The sequence below is a fragment of the Chrysemys picta genome, chromosome 2, assembly GCF_011386835.1.
Source record: "Chrysemys picta bellii isolate R12L10 chromosome 2, ASM1138683v2, whole genome shotgun sequence".
Lineage (NCBI taxonomy): Eukaryota > Metazoa > Chordata > Testudines > Emydidae > Chrysemys > Chrysemys picta.
Genome location: NC_088792.1, coordinates 17,905,947 through 17,930,640, shown reverse-complemented (window position 1 = coordinate 17,930,640; position 24,694 = coordinate 17,905,947). Strand labels below are relative to the sequence as shown.

Sequence of the window (24,694 nt, the reverse complement as noted above, 5' to 3'; positions counted from 1 at the left end):
TATCCATGACTAAAACGTAGCCTTAATCATTGCACCCCGAAAGGAGCTTTCACAGACTTGGGTAAGTACAGGATGGACAATTGCATGATGTGGGACCTCTTCCTATGCTATGTATGTCCACCCAGATTTACTAGTTTTGAGTCCCCTTTTCCGATGGAAGCAGAGGGGACAATGTGTCCCACTGACATGAGTGGGAGCCCGGCACATGGAATAAATGTACAACGAGCTACAAAGTGTATTCTTTAGTTCATATTAAGGGCCACATGCTAGCAAAGTTCCATGAAAATTTGAAATAATATTTAGTGTAGAGTTGCTGCATACATGACATTGCACTTCAGCCTGGATTTGGATGGTACAGGTAATTATTAAATAGTTGGAACTGAAACACCAGTATCTCATTGAACAAATAGATAATATTAAAGGGGTTTCATTTCTTTGCACATTCGCTGTTGGGGTTGCATTTCATTACACAAATATTGAATGTGTAAATGCAACCCCAATTGGGGTTTGAATGCAGAATCCTCTAAATGCAATGCAGGCACTTTATCCACTAGGCTACAATAATTGTCCTATAGGAAAAACGGGCAGTTCTACTGTTAAACCAGCCAGAGAAATGGGGGTGGGGAGAATTTTGAGATGGAGAGGTTGAAGCCAAAATGTCCAGACTTGTTGTTAGTTATATAACTGGAATATTATAAAGGCACAATCCTTAAGAGTGTCTGAAGTTTGTGCTTAAAAAATCATGTTTTGCATTTAGGATGATTATGCAATCTGGGATGAGACCAATTTTTGCTCTGCCATCTGCTCATTTTGCCACACACTTTCATTGTTAAAAAAAAAAAAAAAAAAAAACACAACTCCTCTCCCCCCAAAAAACACCACCTCCAAAAACAAAAAAGAGAGAACAAAGTTAATTTTTAATGAAAAACTGTTCAATCACAAGTTGTTTTTATGAACTGTGCAAAAAAAAGATTATGCTATTGGATGAGGTACAAATGTAAGTGTTTCTGTTAAAGAGGGATTGAATAGAGGTTCTCTGATGGCACTTCCAAAAAGGGTGCCAATTTTGGTGGTGGCTCTTGTGATTTAGACACTTCTACATAAGGAACCAGATGAAGACCCACCAAACAGCCATTAGCTGATAACTTTTAGCCACTACTAAACTGGCCTGCATTTGAACTGACACCCAAGAGGGCAGAGGGGTGTGTGTTTTCTACATCAGGAAAAATATTTGTTCAGCCCTGGATCCAAAGCTCAAACTGCAGTTAGGTATCTCATTACAGAACTTCTGTTCACAAAGTTGAATAACTGAGAGGTATATAGTGTGAGTTGTGCATTACCCACTTCTCTGATCAGATGGATGGTAAACTTGAGCCTTACAGAAAACATTTAATTATTAATTTAAAAAAACCTGTGTTAGTCTAAATGATGAGACTGGAAAGTGATCTAAATAGAACAGGCAGCGGGGGGTGGAATATAATTGCAGTTTGTTTTCATTAATTAAGGATGACCGTGCATACTTGTCTCATGGTTCCACTTCACTTCATCAATCGTGTGCTCCTCTCTAATTTGTGAAAGTACATAGGTTATTTTCCCAACTCCACGCTGTGTCTATCTTCTCTCTCCTAGACATATGTTACATATTTTCAGATTATCTATGTTTTCTCTTGTTAATTGCTTTAAATAGTGCATAAAAATAATAACGATGTCACTGCTAGAGGCAAGATATTTGTGTTGGTGAACAAGTGTGTATATCCCAAATATCATCTATGAATTTCAGTGGAATCTCGATACCTAACTCCATTAGTCTCCTTTGAAAGTCCTAGCATAAGGCCCTAGGTTCTGAGTCTCAGGGCTAGTCTACACTACCCGCCCGGATCTGTGGGTAGAAATCGATCTCTCGGAGATCGATTTATCGTGTCTCATCTAGACGGATAAATCGATCCCTGAATCGACGCGCGTACTCCCACCTCGTCAGGAGGAGTAAGCGCTGTCGACGGGGGACCCGCAGCAGTCCATTTGCCACCATCCTCACAGCGGGGTAAGTCGAAAAGGATATGTTGAATTCAGCTACGCTATTCGCGTAGCTGAATTTGCGTATCTTAAGTCGATTCCCCCCCCTAGTGTAGACCTAGCCTCAGGGGATGAGGCCTAGGCGCCTGCAAAGCATTCCACACTTCCACCTTATTCAAGCAAATCTCCCATTGACTTCAGAGCCAGGGAGTGCTGAAGAGGGCCCTTATTTTTCAGCAGTTATTAAAGCTTACTTGTGAAGTAGTATGTGGTATGCCGGTGTATGTTTCAGGAATAAAACTGTGGACTAGAACAATAGGAATACCTAAAGCAAAGCAGGAGAAAGGTATTAATGTAAAGCATTAATTTTCCTTTTCTCCCCTTTAGGATCTTAGCTCATTTGCCATGCCATTCCTGGATGGAGATGTGGAGAGCTCAGACAAAAGTGCTTCTCGAAAGGTAGGATGTTTCAAAGGTTTCATCCTCCTTGTAATTTCATAGTGCTTGTGGTAGTATAAACGCGTTTTATTTTACTTAGGTTTGCAGAGGCTGGGAGTCTTGGGCCCAGATTATCCCTTGCTGTAAGTCCCCAGTGTCCATGGAATTAGACCAGGGATAAAGGGAGCCACTGCTGGGTTGCTCTGCATCACTGTTGTACTAATGTGATACTTCCTTTGAAGAAAAAAAACCAGTCCCTACTACAGCACTGTTGCTATAAACACTGCAAATTAAATTTAACTTAATGCAGTAACACTGCTCACTGAATTACAACAGTTATCGCTAGGAATATGGTTAGCTACTGTGATTCACTGAGAGGCGTTGCTGTGTGGTGTTGTACAGTAAACAAACAGATATCTGTGGGTGTCAGTCTGTTCCCTATGAATAGCTTCCTGACCTCTGGCCAATGAGTCCTTTTAACTCGTTATGGTCTTTTTGATCTGTTTATTCCCAGTATTGGCAAAATAAGCTGTAAAATTTAACGGGAGCCAAGGAAGTAGGAGCTTCCTACTTAATAGCTCAGGCATTCTCCCTTTATCCCCCTGGAGGTATCTTATCGGAATCCACTCCCTTGCCTTCCTGCTTGTTTTTTCAGAAGCCTCCTGTTAAACTAAACCAAGCATATTAATTTGGCAAACATCCCTTGCCAACAGTCAGACAAATACATAGAAAGATAGTATTCAAAACTTGTTATAGAGCAGCTCCACGTCCTTTAGAGTGGCACCAGTTGTGATGGGGTCTCCTGGCTCTCAAAGTCCTGGCAGTAGGTCCGGGGTGTGTGTGTGTGTGTGTGGCCCTGCTATCTAGTCTGGAGAATGAAGAGTAGACCTCCCCGAAAAAGTGCCAATTCAGCCTATAGCTGCAAAATGGCCTATTCTGATTCACAATAACACTTAAGCAAAGAATATTAACTCTATGGTTAAATGAGACCTCTTGTAGTCTATCACAGTGTCTGTATTTTGTGGCTCAAGGCAGTGGAAATGACAAAGATTGTCCTAGTGACATTAATATGTATCCAGAAGTGACACTTAAATAAATTGGCTTTTGTCAGCAATTTTTTCCTCTATTATTTTGCACCTCAGGGTAAAGGATAATCATGTTAGAAGCTGGTCCATTCCATCAGCAGTTCAGCATCCTAATGTCACTGGCCTTGTTCTTTTCGGTGTTGGAACTTCTAAGACTGTGATGCAGGAGTGAGAGATGGATGGAAGGGAACCCATGTAGACACTAGATGGGGAAAAAATGTACAAAGTCACTGAAAGAGAGATATATTTGGTGGATTAGCATAAATTGAATAGTGTGATATCTTTGCGCTGAATTTTTATGATGGTGAAAGACAGAAATTTCTGGCTAAAAACTGCTTTCTCCATCTAGAGTCTCCTATTTTCTCTTGATGATGGGAAAACTATATGAGGGTCAATCCTGAAAAAAATGTACCAGATTTTCTCTTGTGGTCTTACTCGTTCCCAAGGCTGGGTGATGCCTCTTTGAAGTCCTCCTTTGACATTTTGGAGGTGCCTGAATTTTTCCTACCAGTTTTGTGATGTCATTCTGGTCAGTGACCTTCTTGAGAAGATCTGGAACAACGTTTCCCAGCAGCCATGTCTTCTTTCTGCAGCTCCAGTAAAGATATTTTATAAACACTTGGGCCCAGCTCTGCTCTGCTGTCACTCAGCCTGCAGAACTGCCATTGACTTCAAATTCTATGCTTGGAACAGCTGTAGGATTGGGCCTCAAAGAGGTATGAAATTGCTTTTATAAACTGGATGATTTTTTGATTGAAATCTAGCACCTTCAGTGCTTCCTAATATTAGACTTCAAGCTGTGTTCAACCTGTGCTCCATAATGGAATGAGATCAACTGACTATGCCCAGTCTCCGATGGGAAATAAACCATATGTTAAAATCCATTACATGCATCTCATCCTACCCATTACCATGCACTTCATGAGCAGATCTCTCCCATAACTGAATTAGTCCTAGCATCAGTCAGTAGTATGTGATATAATTCTAAATAAAAATGTAAATCAGCCTTTGCTGAAGATAAGCAAACAAACAATTCAAATTAGTATTTACTTCAGGTAAAGTGGTTCTCCCTTGTCCAAGGTTGAAGTCACAGTCTGATCCATCTGACTTGCACATGCAAAAAGAGGTGACTCCTTTATATATAGCGTCTGCATTTCCCATGTCCCAGTCATTTTGGAGACTTGCGGTAAATCAGAGATGTCTATCTTTTCATACTTAAATCGCTTTGCAGTCTAGGTTGTAGAGTGAGTTAAAGGTGAGTAATCCACAAGATCTCACTATCATCTGCTTTTAAAGTTTTTCATTGAATTTGACTGTTCTTCTTTGTGAAAGGGTGCAAAGGCACTTTTAGAAAATGTATTTGTAAGTGTTCCCTGTAGTGCTCATCACTATAATATCTGAGCAACTCACAATCATTAATGAATGCATCATCCTAACATCCCTTTCAGGCAGGGAAGTATTATCCTTATTGTACAAATAGTGAACTGAAGGACTGAAAATGCTTTGTCCAAGATCACACAAGAAGTCTGTGGCAGAGCTAGGAATAGAACGCAGATATCCTGAGTCCCTTCCAGTGCCGTAATTGCTTAAACTTAATAATAATAATAATAATTAATAATAAGCTATAACCATCCTTCCTCTCCTCACTGTCTGGTGCCGTATGAACAAGGAGTTAATCTCAGCTCAGCTTTCTCCTTCACTGCTCAGGACAGGGACTACAGTTTGACTGCTTGGAAATCCTTCTCATGTAAGCTTCTGGTGTGACCTGCTACCGAAGCAGCACTTGTTGATAAGGTGAATGTTCTCCCTCGTCTATAGATAGGGGAAAGTACATCAGTATTCATGCTGTTAGACCCTTATGGAGAACTTCATACTGTTGATCTCCAAATACGCCTATCCAGGAGTTCCCTGAAATAATGTAAGTCCTCCTTTCTGATGCAACTCAGGAGCATCGATAAGACAATTAGTTCCCCCCCACCTCCAGAGATCTTATGTATGGAGTCCCACAAAGCTCAGTCCTGATGTATTCAACATCTATATGAAATAGCTGGGGAGACTGAGAGACAACATGGACTGAAGCCTCAGCAGTATACTCTGATATATAGAATCATAGAATTGTGGGACTGGAAGGGACCTTGAGAGGTCATCTAGTCCAGTCCCCTGCACCTAGATCATGGGTGTTTGGAGATTTTTAAGAGCAAGTTAGACAATTTATTCCAGTGCTTAACTACCCTGACAGTTAGGAAATTTTTCCTAATGTCCAACCTATACCGCCTTTGCTGCAATTTAAGCCCATTGCTTCTTGTCCTTGTCCTATCCTCAGAGATTAACAAGAACAATTTATCTCCCTTCTCCTAATAACAACCTTCCTCTGTCCTGAGCCCTGTGGTGTCCCCTCCAGCTCTGTGGAGATGAGGTACAGGAGCAGGGTGAGGGGGACACCCTGACATTAGCACCCCTCCTCCCCCCTTGCACAGCAAGCAGGAGGCTCCCGGGAGCAGCTCCAAGGCAGAGGGCAGGAGCAGCACATGGCAGTGGGGGAGGGACAGCTGAACTGCCCGGCAATTGCTAGCCTGCTAGCTAGCAGGTGCTGCACAGGGAACTTAGGGGAGCGGAGAGCTGATAGGGGAGCTGCCGACCCACCCTGCTTCCAAGCCCCCACCAGGTAGCTCCAACGGGCTGCTCTTTCTGCAAGCAGTGGACAAAGCAGGCAGATGCCAAACAACATTATCAGGGAGCATCGCGCAACTTTAAACGAGCATGTTCTCTAATTGATCAGCAGCGTAACAAGAAACAACGTTAACCAGGACGAGTTTAAGTGAGGAGTTACTGTATAAAACTACAGTCCAGGCCCTGAGGAGTTTATAATCAAAGATGACAAGCAACCTATGGAGGGTGTAGGGAGAGAAATACAATCAGATTTACACAATTGTTATACATATATATTCATTTTTACATGAATATAAACACTCAGCTATCTCTGACTTTTCATTTAGGCTTCATGGAAGAAGTGGGTCTTGATGGGAGGTCCTATAGTTTTGACAGAACAGAACTATTTATATTAATTCTAAGTGTAGCACTATGTAATGGACTTGACCATTTCCTTTCTACAGAAAAGAAGGATGATCTTATGGTTAAGGAACTTGACTGGGACTTCCCAGCTCTGTCACAGACTCCTTGTGTGTCCTTGAGAAAGTCACTTTCTCTATGTGCATGAGTTCCGTCCCCCCATCTATATAATGAGAATACTTCCTTTAGTTAGACTGTAAGCCAGTGGTGCCCAAACTTTTCCTGTCGCGCCCCCACTTACCAGTAATGGAATGTTTCCATGCCCCCCTGGCCTGAGAGCGGAGTCATGGCTGGGCCGCGGCTGGGGCCAGAAGCAGAGCCGCAGCCGGGAGCCAAGAGTGGGGCCTGGTGGCCGAGAGCGGGGGCCGAGGGCCAGTAGTAGGGGCCGGAGCAGAACTGGGGGCAGAGCAGGGCTAGGTGGCACTCCCTCCCTGGCCCCCTGCCCTGTGGGGCTGGCCCAGACCCCACTGGAAATTCTTCTGAGCTCCCTAGGGGGGTGTGCCCCACAGTTTGGGGACCACTGCTGTAAGCCCCCTGGGGCAAAGACCATTTTTGTTATCTGTTTGTATAGCACGAAGGGCTTGAGCTTTGATCCTGCAGGCACTACCACAATATAAATAAAAACTGTACTTAGTATACTACGTAAACATCTTCAAAGTAGTAACATTTTTTAAAGCTATTGCTAATTTTACAGAAATATTACAATGCAATTCATATGACTAAGCTGACTGAAATTACTGTCACATAGCTTTTTGCTCACAAATATATCTTCCGAAACAGACAATTAACATGGGAAGCTGATATTCACAGCATATCCGGAGAATACTGCAAATTTAAATTTGGTTATGGCCAAAGACATTAATTGGAAGTGAGGGTCAGAGGCACAGCTCTATAAATTTGAGTTCATCATCACTCATAACCACAAAGCTGCAATCACTACAATTTCAGAACACTTGCAAATGGATAATTTCACTAATATCTTACCTAAAAGACAAGTCCATTAAGAATGTAAAATAGTGAAGTGTCAATTTTTCGTGTATCACCTTTATTAGTTTTTCCCCCCGAAGGCTCATCTAGCAATATCAAAACAATGATAAAAGATACAGTTTTAAGTGTTTGTTTATAGTACAGGACCTTCCTGTGCTAATGCATCTACAAAAATTTGGGGGCAAAAAAAAATAAAATAAATCAAAGTTTAGATATTTCTTAAGTAACTTATCAATGTACCCTGTTTAAATATTAGTCAGATATGAAAGAAAATTGTTCTGAAATAGTATGCAGAAGCAGCAGTATCTTTTATTCACTTTAACATGAGTAAAGGAAATGGTGGTGATCACACAGCTGAGTTAGCTGAGCACCAGGGGGAGAAGCAGAACATTTTAAGTGCATGTTACTGAATGAAAGGAAATTACTGCCATGAGTTCTTTCATAACAGTACTGCATGCTCACATACATGTCACTCCATCACAGGGGGATAGAAGCCTGTGACTTTTCTTTGGGCAACGGAATAGTACTTCCTTCTTAGAATAGCGGAGGCTAACAGCTTAATAGATTTCCAAAAAGGATGAGTCATTTATATAAAAAAGAACAGCAGCAACAATTTAGCCTTGCTAGTATAAGTCACAAGTCACTATCAATCTTCATGCTTCAAGGCACAAAAGCTTCACCAGCTGGAGTCAGGAAGAAATTTCTCCCATGGTATAGAATTGAATAGTCTGATGCATTTGTGAGGTTCTTATTTCTCCCTCTGAAGCATCCAGCATTGGCTACTGTTTAAGACAGGCTACAAGACTAGATGGATCATTTTTCTTGTTCTTTATGTTCCTTGAGGTACACTTTCAAAGTCAAGTAGGAATCTAACTCCCATTTGTGCCTTTGAAAAATCTGTCTGGCTGTGATGTAGATGCAAATGTCACTCTCCAGTTTCTCTCAGTGATAACCCTCTCACATTATTGTATGTTGGTGCAGGAAAACAAGCACAGTGTGAATCAGATAGGTCTATATGCATGTGGTTCATGACACAATGGCTCATTCAATCCAGACTGGATAAGCAGGTATTAAGAGATAAATGATCAAAATAAACAATGGAAACACAATGTAAATTAATACGTACGCAAGTGAGATCTAATGAAACAAAATGAAAGACTGTCTTAGCCAGTGAGCATGTTAAGTCAAAGATGCCAAGTCCAAACACCTAACTGAAGAAGGGAAAGCTTCCTGCACTGCTGAGTTGGGGCAGAGCACATATTCAGAGGGTTTTTAAGATCCAAGTTTAAGCTTAATGTCCCTAAAACTTGGATTGAGGCTGCGAGCATTGGCAAGGATGGAGAGAGGAGGCTGTGTGATACATTGCTCACTAATACCTTGCAGACTCTATTCTGCTTTTTGGATGACATGTAAAATGGTCATTAAAGACTCCCTAGCACAGGGGTGGCCAAACTGTGGCTTGCGAGCCATGTGCGGCGCTTTAACAAATGCGGCTCGTGGAACCCCTGCAATGCTCCCCCATGCTCCATCTACCAGACTGGGAGGGGGAGCTCGGGATCTCTGCCTTTCAGCGAGCTGGTGGGGCATGGGTTTCTGTCCAGCGGGGAGTGGGGTCTCGGGGCTTCAGCCCTGCGGGGTGCTCCTTCTGGGGCTCAGGGCTTCAGCAGGAGCAGGGCTGAAACCCCGAGTTCTGTCAGGGGCCTCCCGCAGGGCTGAAGCCCCAAGCCCTAGCCTTGTTGTATGTGGCTTGGAGGGCCAGTAAGTTTGGCCACCTCTGTCCTAGCACTTTTCACTGGAGCTGTGTTAACCTGGGCACCCTAGCTAAAATTCAGCCCAGGTAACTGCATCCTGCCTAACAAACTTCCCCTTCTAGTTTCATCTGGATATGATATTCTTCTTCACTTCCTATCCTCACCTGCTGGGTGGGGTTGCTGTGCACTGTCAGGCAAATTTCATGTGCCATCCCAGAGAAGGCCACACTTCAGTGGCAATGTGATTTCTCTACTTGATATCGTTTGTAAAGTATGTTGAGTTCTTTCAGCGTGAAAAACACTATACAAGATTATCTAGAAACATTGAAACATATTTCATCAGACATCCCCTCCAATCTGGTTCCATCCTTCCACTCCACTGAAACTGCTCTCACCAAAGACTCTAATGATATCTTCCTGAACTCCATCCTCCTCCTTTCTCTGCTGCTCTTTAAGCTACTTCTCTCTCCCTTCTCCTCAATACCCCATTCTCCCTAGGTTTTCAGGGCAATGTTCTCTTAGACCCCCATTCTCTCTCTGACCACTCTTTTTGTGTCTCTTTTAATGTCTCCCCTCCTCCCTCCCTCACCCTCTCACCACAGATGTCCAACACAGCTCTGTTGTTGGTCCTCACATGATCTTCATCTACACCCTGTCGCTGGACAACTTTATCTAGAGACACAGATTAAACTATCATCTCTATGCTGAGGACTCCATAGTTCTCCACCCCTGATCTCAGAGCCAAATCCCACACCTTGGCGCCTCTGGATTTCTGATTGGATAATTCACTGACCACTCAAGCATATACAGCCAAGACAAAGTTAATCAATCTGTTCTCCTAAACTAATATCATTTCCCCCATTCTCCATCACTGCTAACACTACTCAACATCCTCCTCTTCATCTTCATCTTCAATCCTGCCTCTCGTTCCTCTCTCACTCCAAATCTTGTGGCTTTCTTTCCTCTATTTCTTACTGAAAATCTGATTCTTCCATTCTGTCTCAAAAGCTAGGGCACTTGTCTGGACTTTGGTCTTGAAGACTACAAAGTACTCTTCTGTGGCCTCCTGGATACATGTATCACTCCTCTAAAATCTATCCCAAACACTGCTGCTAAAATGATCCCTCTCACCATCCATCTGACCATGAGTTCAAAGGAATTTGTGGTGCCCAGCACCTCTGAAAATTCAGTCCACTTGATTCAACTTCTGATTATGGATTTAAATACTTAACTATAGGTACTCATGTTTGAAAATATTGTCTTATTACCAGGCTAGAAATGGGCTCAAACTAATATCCTGATTTTGGACACTGCTGAATTTAGGGAACATTTTGATCTGAAATTTGTGCCTTGAGCCCATCTCCTATTAAATATTCCTGTATTGCCCTCCCCCTCTTCCCATTCAAAGGGGCTAGGATGTTTATGGAACATTTGGGTTTTGTTATCCTTCTCTTTCAGAGAGTTATTTGACCTTAATTATGCTTCTATACTGAAAAAAATGAAGACAGATTAACAGAAAAGGAATCTCCTTCCACTCTCCTTGATGGGGAGAATAAATGTAATTAGAGAGAATACACTAGCTAGAAGTCTGTACTTATTTCCTGCCCTTCCAGTGAATCTCAATAAGAGGCTCTTTGATAAACTTAATTGGATGGTTTCCTCATTCCGGTGGAACAAAAGAGCTCATAGAATCAGAAGAGCTGGCTTGATTAGACCAGAAGATAATGGAGGGTTTGCATTCCCATGCAGCATGTGGTTATGCTCTGCACTATTACTTTCCTTGATTCTGCATGAGTGACAGCAAGGAAATGATAAAGCATCCTACAGAATCAGAGAGATGTCACTTTCCTAAAATAAAATAGGATATGACCAAGTTGGCTGACCCGGTAGCCTAGTGAGAGTGCTCTGTGCTTCCATGTGAATGACTTGGGTTACGTTTCTGGTCTCAGTTCCCAGAGCCAGCAGGGGTTGGAAGTACTTTAGAGGCTGAGGCCATGCTACACTACAGGTGCTAGTGCAGCAAACCTGTAGCACTGCAGCTGTGCTACTGTACACACTTCCTACAATGAAGGAAGAGGTTTTTCGCTGGCTGTAGTTGATCTACCTCTTCAAGCAGCAGTACCGAGGTCAATGGAAAAATTCTTGTATCGACCAATCCATAGCTACACTGGGGGTTAGGTCAGCTTAACTATGGAGCTCACGGGTGTGAATTTTTGACACTCCTGGGTGATGTAGCTAGGTCAATCTAAATGTTAAGCGTAAACCAGGCCTGGGTATTCAGCTCTCACAGAAAAAGAAGTGTCCACTGTTAATACAGAGCCCTTGGGGGCACTCCTTAATGGAGTCTCATCCGTTCTTCTTCAGCTGACATGATGGGGACTGCAGCACAGGGTATCAATGGGGTGAGAGAAAAATGAGTAAATCCCCTAGGTTCAAAAAGAGATGGACAGGAGAGACAATAAGTGGCAGACACATTAATTATTAATGACCCTCTATGCCCAGCACACAGAGGGTTGGAGAATGGAAAATCCCCCAGGGAAGGACAGGAAGGTACAAAACGTTAGAAATTTCTTTTTAAACGAGATACATTCCCTAGCATGGGAGACCATCACTGGAAAGAGCTGGAGGAGAGAGGATCCTGGACTCCCTGAAGGACACTAAGACCCAAAGCGCTCTCGGGAGGGGTAAGAAAACTGAGGGAGGGTCTTGCATGCAGGGATGGGTGGAAGTACCCACCTGGGTGGTGCTCTGGGAAAGGCTTGCTTAAGCTGTTAGGGACACTCGAGGGATTAGCACTAGAATTTGGGGCCTAGGGCAGCTGGACTGTGGGATCCCACATCCCAATAAGGGGGTACAAGAGAAAGGTTCTCTTCCCCAGGAGTGTGCCAGAGAGGTCAGGTGAAGACAGTGTCAGGATAGTGCCTACACCCACTGGGCTTAAAAGAAACTGGGATCCAAGGGTTGGGTCCAATATAGCAGACTTATGTCTGACCACAGGGGAAGCTTGTCAAGGGCTGTGACAACTTCGCGCTTCCTACCAGCATCACATCACTCTTGCCTGCATTCGGTTTCAGTTAACTACTCCTCTCTAGGAGATGGTGCTCATAGATTCTAAGTCCAGAAGGGACCACAGTGATCACCTAGTCTGATCCCTGTTTAACACAAGCCAGAGAACTTCCCTGAATTAATTCCTGTTTGAACTAGAGAATATTTTTTAGAAAGAACACTCAGGCTTGATGTTTAAAATTGTAAGTGATGGAGAATCCACTACAGCCCTCGATAAGTTACTCCAATGCTTAATATAACCATCACTGTTAACATTTTGCATCTTATTTCTAGCCTGAATTTGTCTAGCTTTAACTTCCAGCCATTGGATCTTGTTATACTTTTGTCTGTTAGGCTGGATTGCTCTTGATTATCAAATTTCGGTTCCCCATTTAGGTACCTATTAGGGTGACCAGATGTCCCGATTTTCCAGGGACAGTCCTGATTTTTGGGTCTTTTTCTTATATAGGCTCCTATTACCCCCCCACCTGCATCCCAATTTTTCACATTTGCTGTCTGGTCACCCTAGTACCGATAGACTGTGGTCAAGTCATCACTTACCCTTCTCTTTTGTTAAACTGAACAGATGGAGCTCCTTGAGTCTGTCACTATAAGGAATGTTTTCCAATCAGTCTCATGGCTCCTCTCTGAACTCTCTCCAATTTATTAACATCTTTCTTGAACTGTGGATACCAGCACTGGACTCAGTTCTGAAGCAGCAGTTGCACCAGTGCCAAATACAGAAGTATTGTAACCTCCCTATTCCTCATCCAGATTGCCCTGTTTGTATACCCAAGGATAACATTAGCCCTTTGGCCACAGTGTAGCACTGGGAGCTAATGTTCAACTGACTATCCACCATGACTCCCAAGTCCTTTTCAGAGCCACTGCTTGCAAGTATGGAGTCCCCCATACTGTCAGAATGGCCAACATTCTTTGTTCTGAGATGGATGACCTTACATTTGGACATATTAAAATGCCTATTGTTTGCTTATACCCAGCTTTCTAAGCAATCCAGATCGCTCTGTATCAGTGACCTGTCCTCTTCGTTATTTACCACTCCCCCAAACTATGTGTCATTTGCAAATTTTATCAGCAATGATTTTATGTTTTCTTCCAAGTCATTAATAAAAATACTAAATAGCACAATGCTAAGAACTGATCCCTGTGGGACCCCACTGGAAACAAACCTGCTTGATGATGATTCCCCATTTACAATTATATTCTGAAACCTATCAGTTAGCCAGTTTTTAATCCGTTCAATGTGTAAAGCATTAATTTTGTATCATTCTAGTTTCATAATCAAAATATTCTGTGGTACCAAGTCAAATGCCTTGTGGAAGTCTAAGAATATTACCTGAACACACACCGCTTTTTCAACCGCCTTTGTAATCTGGTAAAAAATATCAGGTTAGTTTGACAAGATCTATTTTACAATAGACCATGCTGATTGGCATTAATTATATTACCCTCCTTTAATTCTTTATTAATTGAGTCCGGTATCAGCCGTTCTATTATTTTGCCTGGGATCGATGTCAGGCTAATAGGGCTATAATTACCCACGTTATCTTGGCTACCCCTTTAAAATACTGCCACATTAGCTTTCTTGCACTCATCTGGAACTTCCCCAGTGTTCTAAGACTTGGCAAATATCATCATTAATGGTCCAGCAAGCTCCTTGGTCAGCTCTTTTAAAACTCTTGGATGCAAATTATCCAGACTTTAAGATTTAAAAATATACAGCTTTAGTAACTGCTACTTAATATCCTCCTTAGTTACAATTGGAATGGAAAGTACTTCATCATCATCATCCTTTTCCTAAATATAGAACAAATATTTATTGAACATTTCTGCCTTTTCTGCATTATTATAGACAGTTCTACCATTTCCATCTAGTAATGGACCAATACCATTGTTAGGATTCCTTTTGCTCTTAATATACTCAAATCCTCTCTTCTTATCCATAACTCTGCTGGACATTAATTTTTTCTTGCGTCTTCTTTTGCCTCCCATATTAATTTTCTACAATTCCTAGCTTCTGAGTTATATTCATTGCTAAGGATATGATTTAGTCATGACAGTCATGAATTCTGTGACTTTACTGGACCTCCGTGACTTTTCCGGTTTCAGCTGTCAGCAGCTGGGGCTGGGGCTGTGCGCTTCCCCCCCCCCCAGCTGTGTGCCCCTGCCCCGCAGCTGAGGCTAGAGCTGGTCTGTGCACCACTCCCCCCCCTGCCCTGGAGCGAAGTCTGTGCATCCCAACTCCCTCCCTGCAGCTTCAGCCGCGGCTGCATGCCCCTGCCCTGCAGCTGGTGCTGGAACCGAGACTGTGCACCCCTCCCCACCCTTGTGGCTTCAGCCGGGACTGTGCACCCCTACCCCGTGGCTGCTGTACCCTCCCCCGCATCTGTGGCTGGGCCAGAGCCAGGGCTGTGCCCCGCCTAGCGTGACCAGATGTCTCGATTTTATAGGGACAGTCCCGATTTTTGGGTCTTTATCTATATAGACTCCTATTACCCCCACCCCCCCACCCCCATCCTGATTTTTCACATTTGCTCTCTGGTCACCCTAGCCCCGTCCCATGCCTGCAGCCGGGGCTGCCTACCACCACCTCCCGAGTCTGTGGCCAGAGCTGGAGCCGAGGCTATTCCCCGCCCTCACCCCCACGAAGGCGGTGGGGCTCAGGTTGTCAGTCCAACCCTATGGGGCTCCAGCTGTCATTCCTCCCCCCGCCCCAGCCCTGCCCCCCTGTTATTTTTAGTGAAGTCATAGACAGGTCACGGGCTCCCATGAATTTTGCTTGTTGCTCGTGACCTGTCCGTGACTTTTACTAAAAATAACCGTGATACAGTCTTAACCTTATTCATTGCTATCACTTCCCCTTTCTTCTATTTGTTTTACAGGTATTTTTAAAATTTGTAAAGCTGCTTTCACTTCCCCTCTAAGCCAAGTCTTTTGTATTGTTTTATTTTTTAACCAGCAGTGCCCCCTTACTTCATTGTGGCTTTTTGGACATCTAGTAACATTTCTTAAACCATTCAAATTCTCATTCACAATTTTCTGTTTAAATTCTCTCTCAACTGATTTGGCTCATAGTTGTTTTCAGCTGTGTGAAATTGGCCCTTTTAAAGATCCAAGAATATACATCTTACTGGTTTGGACTTTATTCTGTTTGCACAATACAAATGTAATCAAGTCCTTATGATCCCTTGTACCCAAGGTATCACTATTTTTTAGTTCTGTGGTCAATTCCTCTTTATCTGTCAAGATAAGGTCTAACATAGAAGCCCCCTTTGCTGCATGCAATACTTTGTGAGTTAAGGAATTGTCTTCTAAAGCTTTTTGAAATTATAAGGATATTTTAGTACTGGAAGCATGAGAGGATATGTTGCTCAGATTGAAGTCCCTCATGATAATGCTTTTTTTTCCCCTCCCCTACACGTTACAGATACGGCTTAACAAGCCGATCATTCTGTTCTCTAGTGTGATTTGGTGGTCTGTAGCAGATAGCAACTGGTATCCCATCTTGTACTTTATCTGTCAGAATATTAATCCATATGAATTCAAGATCATTTGCTTCCAATTTTCCAGTGGAAACAGGAAACGCTATATTGGACAGAATGTCACTCCCCATCCCCTTTTGCCCACTCGATCCTTCCTAAATAGACCATAACCATTATCTCACATTCCAATTGTATGAATCTTTCCACCAGATTTCAGTAATGCCAACTAGGTCAAGTTTATGCTCATAAATGAGCAATTCCAATTCTAACAATAGCGGTTACGTCTTATGTAAAGTCAGCTTGACTTCAGTACCCAAAAAGATAATGGAGCAAATAATTTGCAAACACCTAGAAGAAAATAAGGTAATAAGTAAAAGTCAGCATGGATTTGTCAACAACAAATCATCTCAAACCAACTTAATAGCTTTCTTTGACAGGGTAACAAGCCTTGTGGACGGGGGGAAGCAGTAGATGTGATATATCTTGACTTTAGTAAGGCTTTTGATACTGTCTCACGTGACGTTCTCATAAACTAAGGAAACACAACCTAGATGGAGCTACTATACGGTAGCTGTATAACTGGTTGAAAAACCATTCCCAGAGAGTACAGTAACTTCTCACATAAAGTTGTCCCGGTTAATGTTGTTATGTCGCTGATCTATTAGAGAACATGCTCGTTTAAAGTTGCGCAATGCTCCCTTATAACGTTGTTTGGCAGCCGCCTGCTTTGTCCACTGCTTGCAGGAAGAGCAGCCCATTGGAGCTACCTGGTGGGGGCTTGGAACCAGGGTGGACCGGCAGACCCCCATCAACTCTCCTAAGTTCCCTGTGGACAGCCGCCCAGCAGGCTATCAATTACCGGGCATTCAGGTGTTCCTCCCCACACTGCCATGTGCTGCTCCTGCCCTCTGCCTTGGAGCTGCTCCTGGGAGCCTCCAGCTTGCTGTGCCGTGGATGCAGGGAAAGAGAGATGCTGATGTCAGGGTGTCCCCCTCACCCCGCTCCTACCCCTTGTCCTGTATCCCATCTCCACAGAGCAGGGAAGGGACATGACCGGAGACAGGGCTCAGGACAGAGGGAGCTTGCCAGCAGCAGCTGTTGTCTCAACTTGCTGATCTACTTAAAAAGGCAATGTACTTAGAGTGGGGTCAACGTACTTAAAGAGGCAATGCGCTTCTCTCTCGCACACACATGCACACCTCCCCGCCCCCAGCACTTTGGAAAGTGGAGGGAGTGGTGCGCTCCAGTGGGATAGTGTGGGTTCATCATCAGATTCAGTTTCTGCAGGGAATGTTTGCAGCCACTGCCACGCCTATATTATGTCTCCTCCCTCCACTCATGCTGCCTTGTAGAGCGTGAGGCTACATGTTAACCCTTGAGGGCTCAGCCGAGTGCTAGTTCATCATTTGGCAGTAAAGCATTCCCTGGGAAATACCCCACCCTCTGACTCCACCATCTCAACCAAGCTTCACAATCATCATTGCTGTATACAGTATTAAATTGTTTGTTTAAAACTTATACTGTGTATATATATGTGTGTGTGTATATGTATATATGTATATATGTATAATATGTATAGTCTTTTGTCTGGCAAAAAAAATTTCCCTGGAACCTAACCCCCCTGCTTACATTAATTCTTATGGGGAAATTGGATTCGCTTAACATTGTTTCACTTGAAGTATTATTTTTTCAGGAACATAACTACAAGGTTAAGCGAGGAGTTATTGTATGGGCTTGTACAGTTGCAACACAATAGGTCCCTGATCAGGTCATAAGTTTACGGTATGATCCTACATTGTGCAGGTGAGAAGATTGAACTGGCACAAAGTATAAATTGATGAGCAGGACAGGAGTTGTGGGGTAGCCCGATCCTATGGTAATCAGAGCGTTGCTATTTGACTGCTATGTTAGTCCTGGCTACTCAGCAGGTGTAAGTTCTAGAGGAGAACATGTAGCTAAGCACCTTATAAGAGGATCTTGCTTAAGATGGCAGATTTGCATGTTGTCTGCCTAAAACTTTACCCTTTGTTTACCAGGTGCAAGTGAGAGTTAAGGAACAGGCATGCAAGGGGTTTGGAACTCAATACAACTCACTTAACCTAGCACTTAAACTCACTTTTGTCCATGTGTGGTGTCCGCTAGCAAATGTGGAGAGCAAGAATCTTGTTGCTCTCTCTTTTCAAGATCAAAATATTTTATTCATAAGAAAATCTCCCCCTCCCCCAACAGTTGTATGGGATTTTTTTTGTCTTATTTTTCCTCTGAGCCTATGCAGTTGGGGTGACATAGATCCCTGTGCTGAGGGCCACACCAGTCCTATTCACCAAATCAGTCCCACTGAGCTTTGTGCTGGCCCTTTTGTACAAGGGTGAATTTCACCCCAATTGTTGTTTTTGGACACTTAGACACGTATGTAATTGCACTGAGAATGTTTGGGCGGGTTGTTCATTTCCTTGTAAGGAGATTAATGACTTCACAAGCTACGGCTGCAGTGCAGCTCGGAAGTGCTGATTCCCAGCCAGGTAGACAGACTTGTGGTCATTGCACCACGGGAGGCAGCTCATGCTTGGAACCCGGGCTCAGGTGGGCTTCGACTCGGGTCACTACCCTGAGCCACTGCCCGTGCCGCAGCATCCACACTGCTATTCTTAGCACACTTGCTTGAGCTGAGCTCGTGAAAGTCTGTCTGCCCACAGTGGGAATCCCAACGCCCAGCTGTGGCATGGACATACCCACAGAGGCAGGTTCTGAGACTTTTAAGGGAACACACTGGGTTGAATTAATGTTTTGTTTTTCTTTTCCCTCCTCAGGTGGAAGAGAGCTACCATACGGGCAGCCCTTCGAAAGGCCTTTTCTCAAAAGGGCTCCAAAATCGACCTTCCAGCCCCGTTTCTGCTCCTGTGAGATCTAAACATAGCCCAGGTTCACCAAAAACAGTGTTCCCCTTCCCATATCAGGAGTCTCCCCCACGCTCCCCACGCCGAATGAGCTTCAGTGGGATCTTCAGGTCCTCTTCCAAAGAATCCTCTCCCAGTTCTAACCCGTCTACCTCGCCCGGTGGCATCAAGTTTTTCTCCAGATCAAGAAAAAGTAAGAAATTGATCATGTTATTTCAGGAAGATACACTGTACCTCTGGGCTTGACCTATTCTTTACCTGCCTATAGTAAAATAAGTGCGGATGGGGCACATTCTGTTTAGTATCAATTTCACTTAAGGTGTTTATCAGTTTCTTGCACACTAACTGTCCTTTACAAAATGAACATGAGACTCCTACAAACAAAGGGACAAATCTAGCCCTGTGCAGAGAGCCAGCACATAAGTCATATTTAAGGCTTTGGATGAAATCCTGTCCCCATTGAAGTCGATGGGAATTTTCCATTGACTTCAGTGCGCCTGGGATTTCATCCATGGGATTTAAGTGGAACTGAAGTGGTGCATGGCGTTAGTGACAGCCCTCTGCACAGAGTGAACTCAACTCAGAACGAGAGGTTTTGCTTCATTAACCACCTAGAGAATTTCAGCAGTTACTTTACCAATGTTATTTATGCTATTATAGAACAAATTATCCTTACCAGGCAGAGGAAAATGACATGCATTCCTGATCTGATGACAATGGAGAGGGTATTTAGGCTCATCCATCTGAAACCAATAGGTACTTCAACCGGTATGATTGAGCACAGCTAACTACTTTTTATTACACACAGATTGTGCCTCTTCAGTAGTTTGTGCACCTGTTACTGAATGAGCCACTTGAATAACTTATTTGTCAAGGAAACAATTTACTTGTACGGTTTAAATCTAATAATATAACCAAAGAGTTAGAGCTCACGCATCTCAGAGGCGCTAGGAAGCAGACATACTTACAGGTGAATCACAGAAGAGAACATGCTCAAGTTTCCTCTGCTTGTTGTTATTATTAGGAATTGTTGGAATTGGTTGACTGTTTGGATTGTCTGTGTTTTGGTTTGTGTGAATGGAAGATATATAAAATCCTATATAGGTGCCCAGGCGCAGGAGTACTGATGCCTATAACTGTGTTTGGCTAATGTATATTGCATATAATGTACCGACAGTCTTCTTTGATCCATAGGAATCATAAGGGACCTTTTTTATTTTTATTTTTTCTTGAACAGAATTCCAGGAAAAATATTTATTTTGATCAGAATAAGCAACTTTGTGCTGACTTTTGTACATACAAATAGTCTCACGTGTATGTGGTACCTGCGCATGCACACAGAGTTGTAGAGGATTTGCGGGTATATTTGGCAAGACGTTCTGCAGTGTCATTTGAAATAAGATCTTTACCAGTCCCTTCACCACACTGAACCACTTCCCAGGGACTGAAGCCTCGAGAAGGGGGTGTTTTGAAGGGAGTCCAATTTGTATTACACACAATTAGAGATGATATATCCAGTTTAGCCATATAAATCAGGGGCATTAGTTCTTCCATAGTTAAAGTTCAAACAGGTTTCCTAGTAGTCTGTTTTTTCAGCCCCTCCACAAAGTCCATGCACCATTTAAATCCCATTTTAGCCTTATTTTGTGGTTTTGAGTGTGTCTTAAGTGCTGTATACACTTTATGCTAGCTCACTGCACATGGGAGAATTTCATCCTGGCAGAATAATAACAATTAATAATAATATGTATTGCATAGCAAGTGACACTGATTATTTAGGTGCTGCCTAGTTATGCTCCTAAGCAGGGTTGGAAGGTGAAGTCTGATCCTAGCCAGATTAACCTATCCATCAGAATATTAAGCGAAAGGATCCTCCAGCACTCAGCAAAAGCACCAAGTTAGGGTCATGTCACTATATAGCAGAGCCAGGAATAGGAACAGGCTCTCATGCCATATTTTTGAGCCAACAGAAGACATCAGTGACCTTCTTGGGAGAGAAATCATTGCAGCAGTCATGCTGTTTATTTTTTTAGCGCAGGAATAGCCGCCTCTGGGTGAGTAAGTGATGTTGAATTCAAGTGCATACACCAGTAACTTTTACCCTTCAATAGCTACAAGACAGAATGTCACTTTTATACCAGGTGATGTTCCCTTCCCTAAGATCCCTTCTAAAAGAGACTTAAATAGATACCTGCCCCTCCCTGCAGTCTCCCCCACTTTTTGGTAGATTTGGTAGATTTTATATCTACATAGGAATTACATGCTTACGACTTACTACATTTATTTTTATGTCATTTCTTTTAAAAGGAACTTTATGGCACCCGATAAACAACAGTGATATATTGGGGCTTTTTATAATTAAATCTTGTGAATGCTACTTGCTCAGTAAGTAAAGAATGGTTTTATGGATTATGAAACACTAATATAACTTATTAAACCTTATTCAAAACAAAGCCTTTATCACTTCAACTTCATTGTCTGAATGAGGGGATTTCTTAGAAAAAGTATTCAAACCAACCATATAAGATCAGTACTGCATTACTCTGGTGATGGGCAATCTGGAATGGCCTACATTAGTGAGGGTCCCAGTTCAACAAAGCACACTCAAGCATGTGCTTATTGAACTGGGGTTTTGATCACGATGTATCTCTAAATTGGTGCTAATGATGCACTGCCCCTTTCCCTTGTTGGTCATGTAGCAAATCCTCATGTAATCTAGTCTGCAGCTGAAAAAAGAACCAAATAAAACTTTAAATTTTGGATTATGACTTTACAAGAGAATCTGTGAACTAATCATTTCCCACCATTCTGGAAAATTATGTAGCCAGTCTTCTGCTTTTCCTCCTTCCATGCAGAGTTCAAAACATATACTAACATGTTGATCCATGTGATCCTGTTTCTCTTGGCAGTGACACCTTCACATGTTCTTGGTTTGAAGCGTACATATGTGGTATTTGAAGTGCTTGATTTGTCTCTCCCTCCCCCCACACACACACTTTGTTTCTGAGTTTGTGCCATATGGGATAAGTAATAGTGGTTGGAATAAGACTATGTTAAAACAGAAATTGAACTGAAGATATGAACCCTAAGATCCTTTCCCATGTAAGGGTAAAAGTTAAAAGCACTTTGACATCTTGGTGATTAACCAGGTTTAAAATGTTTAAGGTTCCTCTCTGTCTCATTCTTTGCTGGCTTACCTTAGTGGTGTTCTCAGTAATAACCTATTGATTCTGGTCTAAAAAAAGTTTGTGCCATGAGAAGGAAAATATTTTCCTGCATGTGACTGCAGCAGTTTTGTTAGGTTGCTAGCGACTCTGTAAACTGATTGTTAGAGCTCAGTGTCTGTCACAGTGCCTTTTCCTGTACAAAGGAACATGAGAGAGCTGCGTTCACTATGCTACCCCTCATTTTCTAGCTGGAGTTCCTTCTGGATGAAGTTTGTACGTTTCAGTCAAGTAAACTGCTCAGTTTCAAGAAGAGTGTGAAAGTAAAAATCCAAAAAAAAAAAAAAAACCCCAACACAATCTGTAACAGATATTCATGTGTGTGTTTTTAAATAACTTTGTTAAAAATATGAAGTTTCCAGACAATTGTTTTTAAAGAGCTAAGATTAAAATGTAAAACCACATTATTAGACTATTGGTTTGAAAAGCATAGGTTTGAAACACAGGAAGTTCAAGTTTTGGATCAAGGTTCCACAAATTACTGACTGTATCAGTATCCATCTCCTCTCTATGCACTAGAACACACTTTCCTCTCTACATTTATATCTCATGTACATTTCCAATAGTGACCACAAACTCTTATCTGACATATGGTACAGATCTAAGAATGACCTCCTACCCATCCAATGTCAGCCAAATCCAAGGATGTCCTGCAGTCATTTTATAAAGCCTTGGCTAGGTGGCATCTGGAGTACAGTATCGAGTTTTAGTCACTTGTGAATATAGAGGTAAGCAAGAAACAGTCCATCATAGAACAACCAAGTTTTTCAATAGAGTGGAGGCAGCTAGGTAGGAAGACAGTGAATAAATTGGGATCATTTAGTTTTAAAAGAAGATGATTGACATGACACAACTGAAGTATTGTAACTGGCTAAGGATTATTAAAGAGTCAGTCTATTTGAGGTTGTTTTTCAGACCTGAATAAAGAGACAATAAGTAGGTTTAACTTAATTGTTGCTATGCTATGAAAAGTGATTTTAAAACTGACATTTTTGGAATTGCTTTACAGTGACTCCATATCACATTTGCTCAGCTTGCAAGGAAAAATGTTCTTTCTAATCGCCAGCCCTGCAAACTCAGTCTGGGATCTGAAGCTCTGTTCTTTCTATATTAGTCATTCATTTATGATCCGCGTCCCGCTTTACAGGGAACATATATAAGAAGAATTTAAGACCGAATTAGTTTACAAAGTAAGGAATAAGTGGGCAGACTCTCAGCTGAGATGCTGAAATTCAGTATTGTTAATATTTGTAAGTAAACATTGATAACTATATGGAATTTAATATGTTAATAGGGAATACTAATTTTGTGTTTTGAAGTAGTTAGGGGCAGCAGCGATTTTTTTTTCTCTAATCATGCTTTCCCATACCCAAAGTGGCTATTAAAAAAAAAAAAAGCAATACTCATGGTGCACCAATATGCTGCCTCAGTGGTCTGATTCAAAGATTCCCATTGACATCAATGAACTTTGAATCAGGCCCATGGTAGACATGGTGAGAAGATACTGAATCAAAGTTAATGTTGTTTGCAGAACCTTACATCTGAACTATTTGGCTTTCAAACATTTTGTTTTTAAAATAGTCATATTCTAATGATGATGAAATTGAGTGTTATGTATTCAAATCTTAGGGTTTTTTGCAGGGGAGGGGAGTTGGTCTAGAAAGGTCCTTCTTTCATCTGAGGAAGAAATTGCCTCAGTCTATTCATATTTTTTTTCCTCTGGAAGTCAATACTGGAACAGGAACACCGGTGCAGCAAACAGCTGTAAACAGGGGAGTTTGAGTGGGAGTTTGTTAGGGCAATTTGGGAGCAGGGTGTGTGTGTGGGGTCTGGTTTTGTTTTGGTGTTTGTTTGGATCTTTGGTGGGGGGGGCGTTGTATTGTTTTTTTGTTTTTCCCCCTTGGTGGGGACTATTTTAGGCGGGAAAGCTAGGACAGGTACAGAGGCAGCAGTGGTTGTGACCCAAGCAATGGAAGAGACAATTAAGATGACCAGATATGGAAGCTGCGGAATGTACATGATCTTAGAGTGGGTACCTGAAAAGAACTTTGTTTGTATGAAGTGCCCCTGGATAGAGCTGATGGGAGAGAAGATCCGAGGCTTGGAGATGCAGGTGGAAACTATGGTTGAGTTTTGAATGGCATTTGAGCAGATGGTGGAGCAAAGGCAAGAGGAGGCTGAAGGGAAAAGTCAAGACTTGCAGCTGCAAGCTGGACTGAAGAACTCTGAGGGGAGACTGCTGGGTGAGGAAAGTGACCAGTGGAAGCATGTGACTATGAGAACCAGGCAGAGGAAAAGACTGGCTAGTGAAGGAGAAATAGTGCACAGGAACAGGTTTGCCAAGTTGGATAATGAATAAGGGGCATAGTAGGCAGTAACAGAAGGTAGGAGGACAAGGAAGAAGAGAAAAGCGGCTAGTCCTGTAAGAAGAGGGGAAGAGCCAATGGAGATACCCAGAATTCAGAGCCCCAGGAGGATACAGGATGATTCACAGAAGCTTGCAAGGGAGAATAAAAGACAAGAGGACTTGCAGCCAGAAAGAACAGGAGGAAGTCCAGAGAAACACACTGTTACCAGGAAAAGGCAGGTCTACGTGATTGGTGACTCCTTGCTAAGAAGAATGCTAAGTATGCATCCGAAGAAGTGGGCTGTAGTCCACGAAAGCTTATGCTCTAATAAATT

At 42.5% G+C, this 24,694-nt stretch overlaps 1 protein-coding gene across 19 annotated transcripts in view; it reads left to right on the top strand.

Annotated features, from left to right (window-relative positions):
- Positions 1-24,694, top strand: part of PRKAG2 (protein kinase AMP-activated non-catalytic subunit gamma 2) — a 403,066-nt gene that overhangs the window by 103,186 nt on the left and 275,186 nt on the right. For 15 of the 19 annotated variants that reach the window (XR_010599092.1, XR_010599093.1, XR_010599094.1 and 12 more), the window contains exons 2-3: positions 2,401-2,472; positions 18,702-18,981. Coding sequence is in view for 10 of the 19 variants with exons in the window: in XM_065586741.1 (XP_065442813.1) it covers positions 2,401-2,472; positions 18,702-18,981 (352 nt within the window). In the remaining 9 variants the exon portion in view is untranslated. Of the gene's footprint in view, positions 1-2,400; positions 2,473-3,885; positions 4,253-18,701; positions 18,982-24,694 lie in introns of those variants that run through there. The other 4 variants (XM_065586737.1, XM_065586740.1, XM_065586752.1 and 1 more) reach the window with 3 other exon arrangements.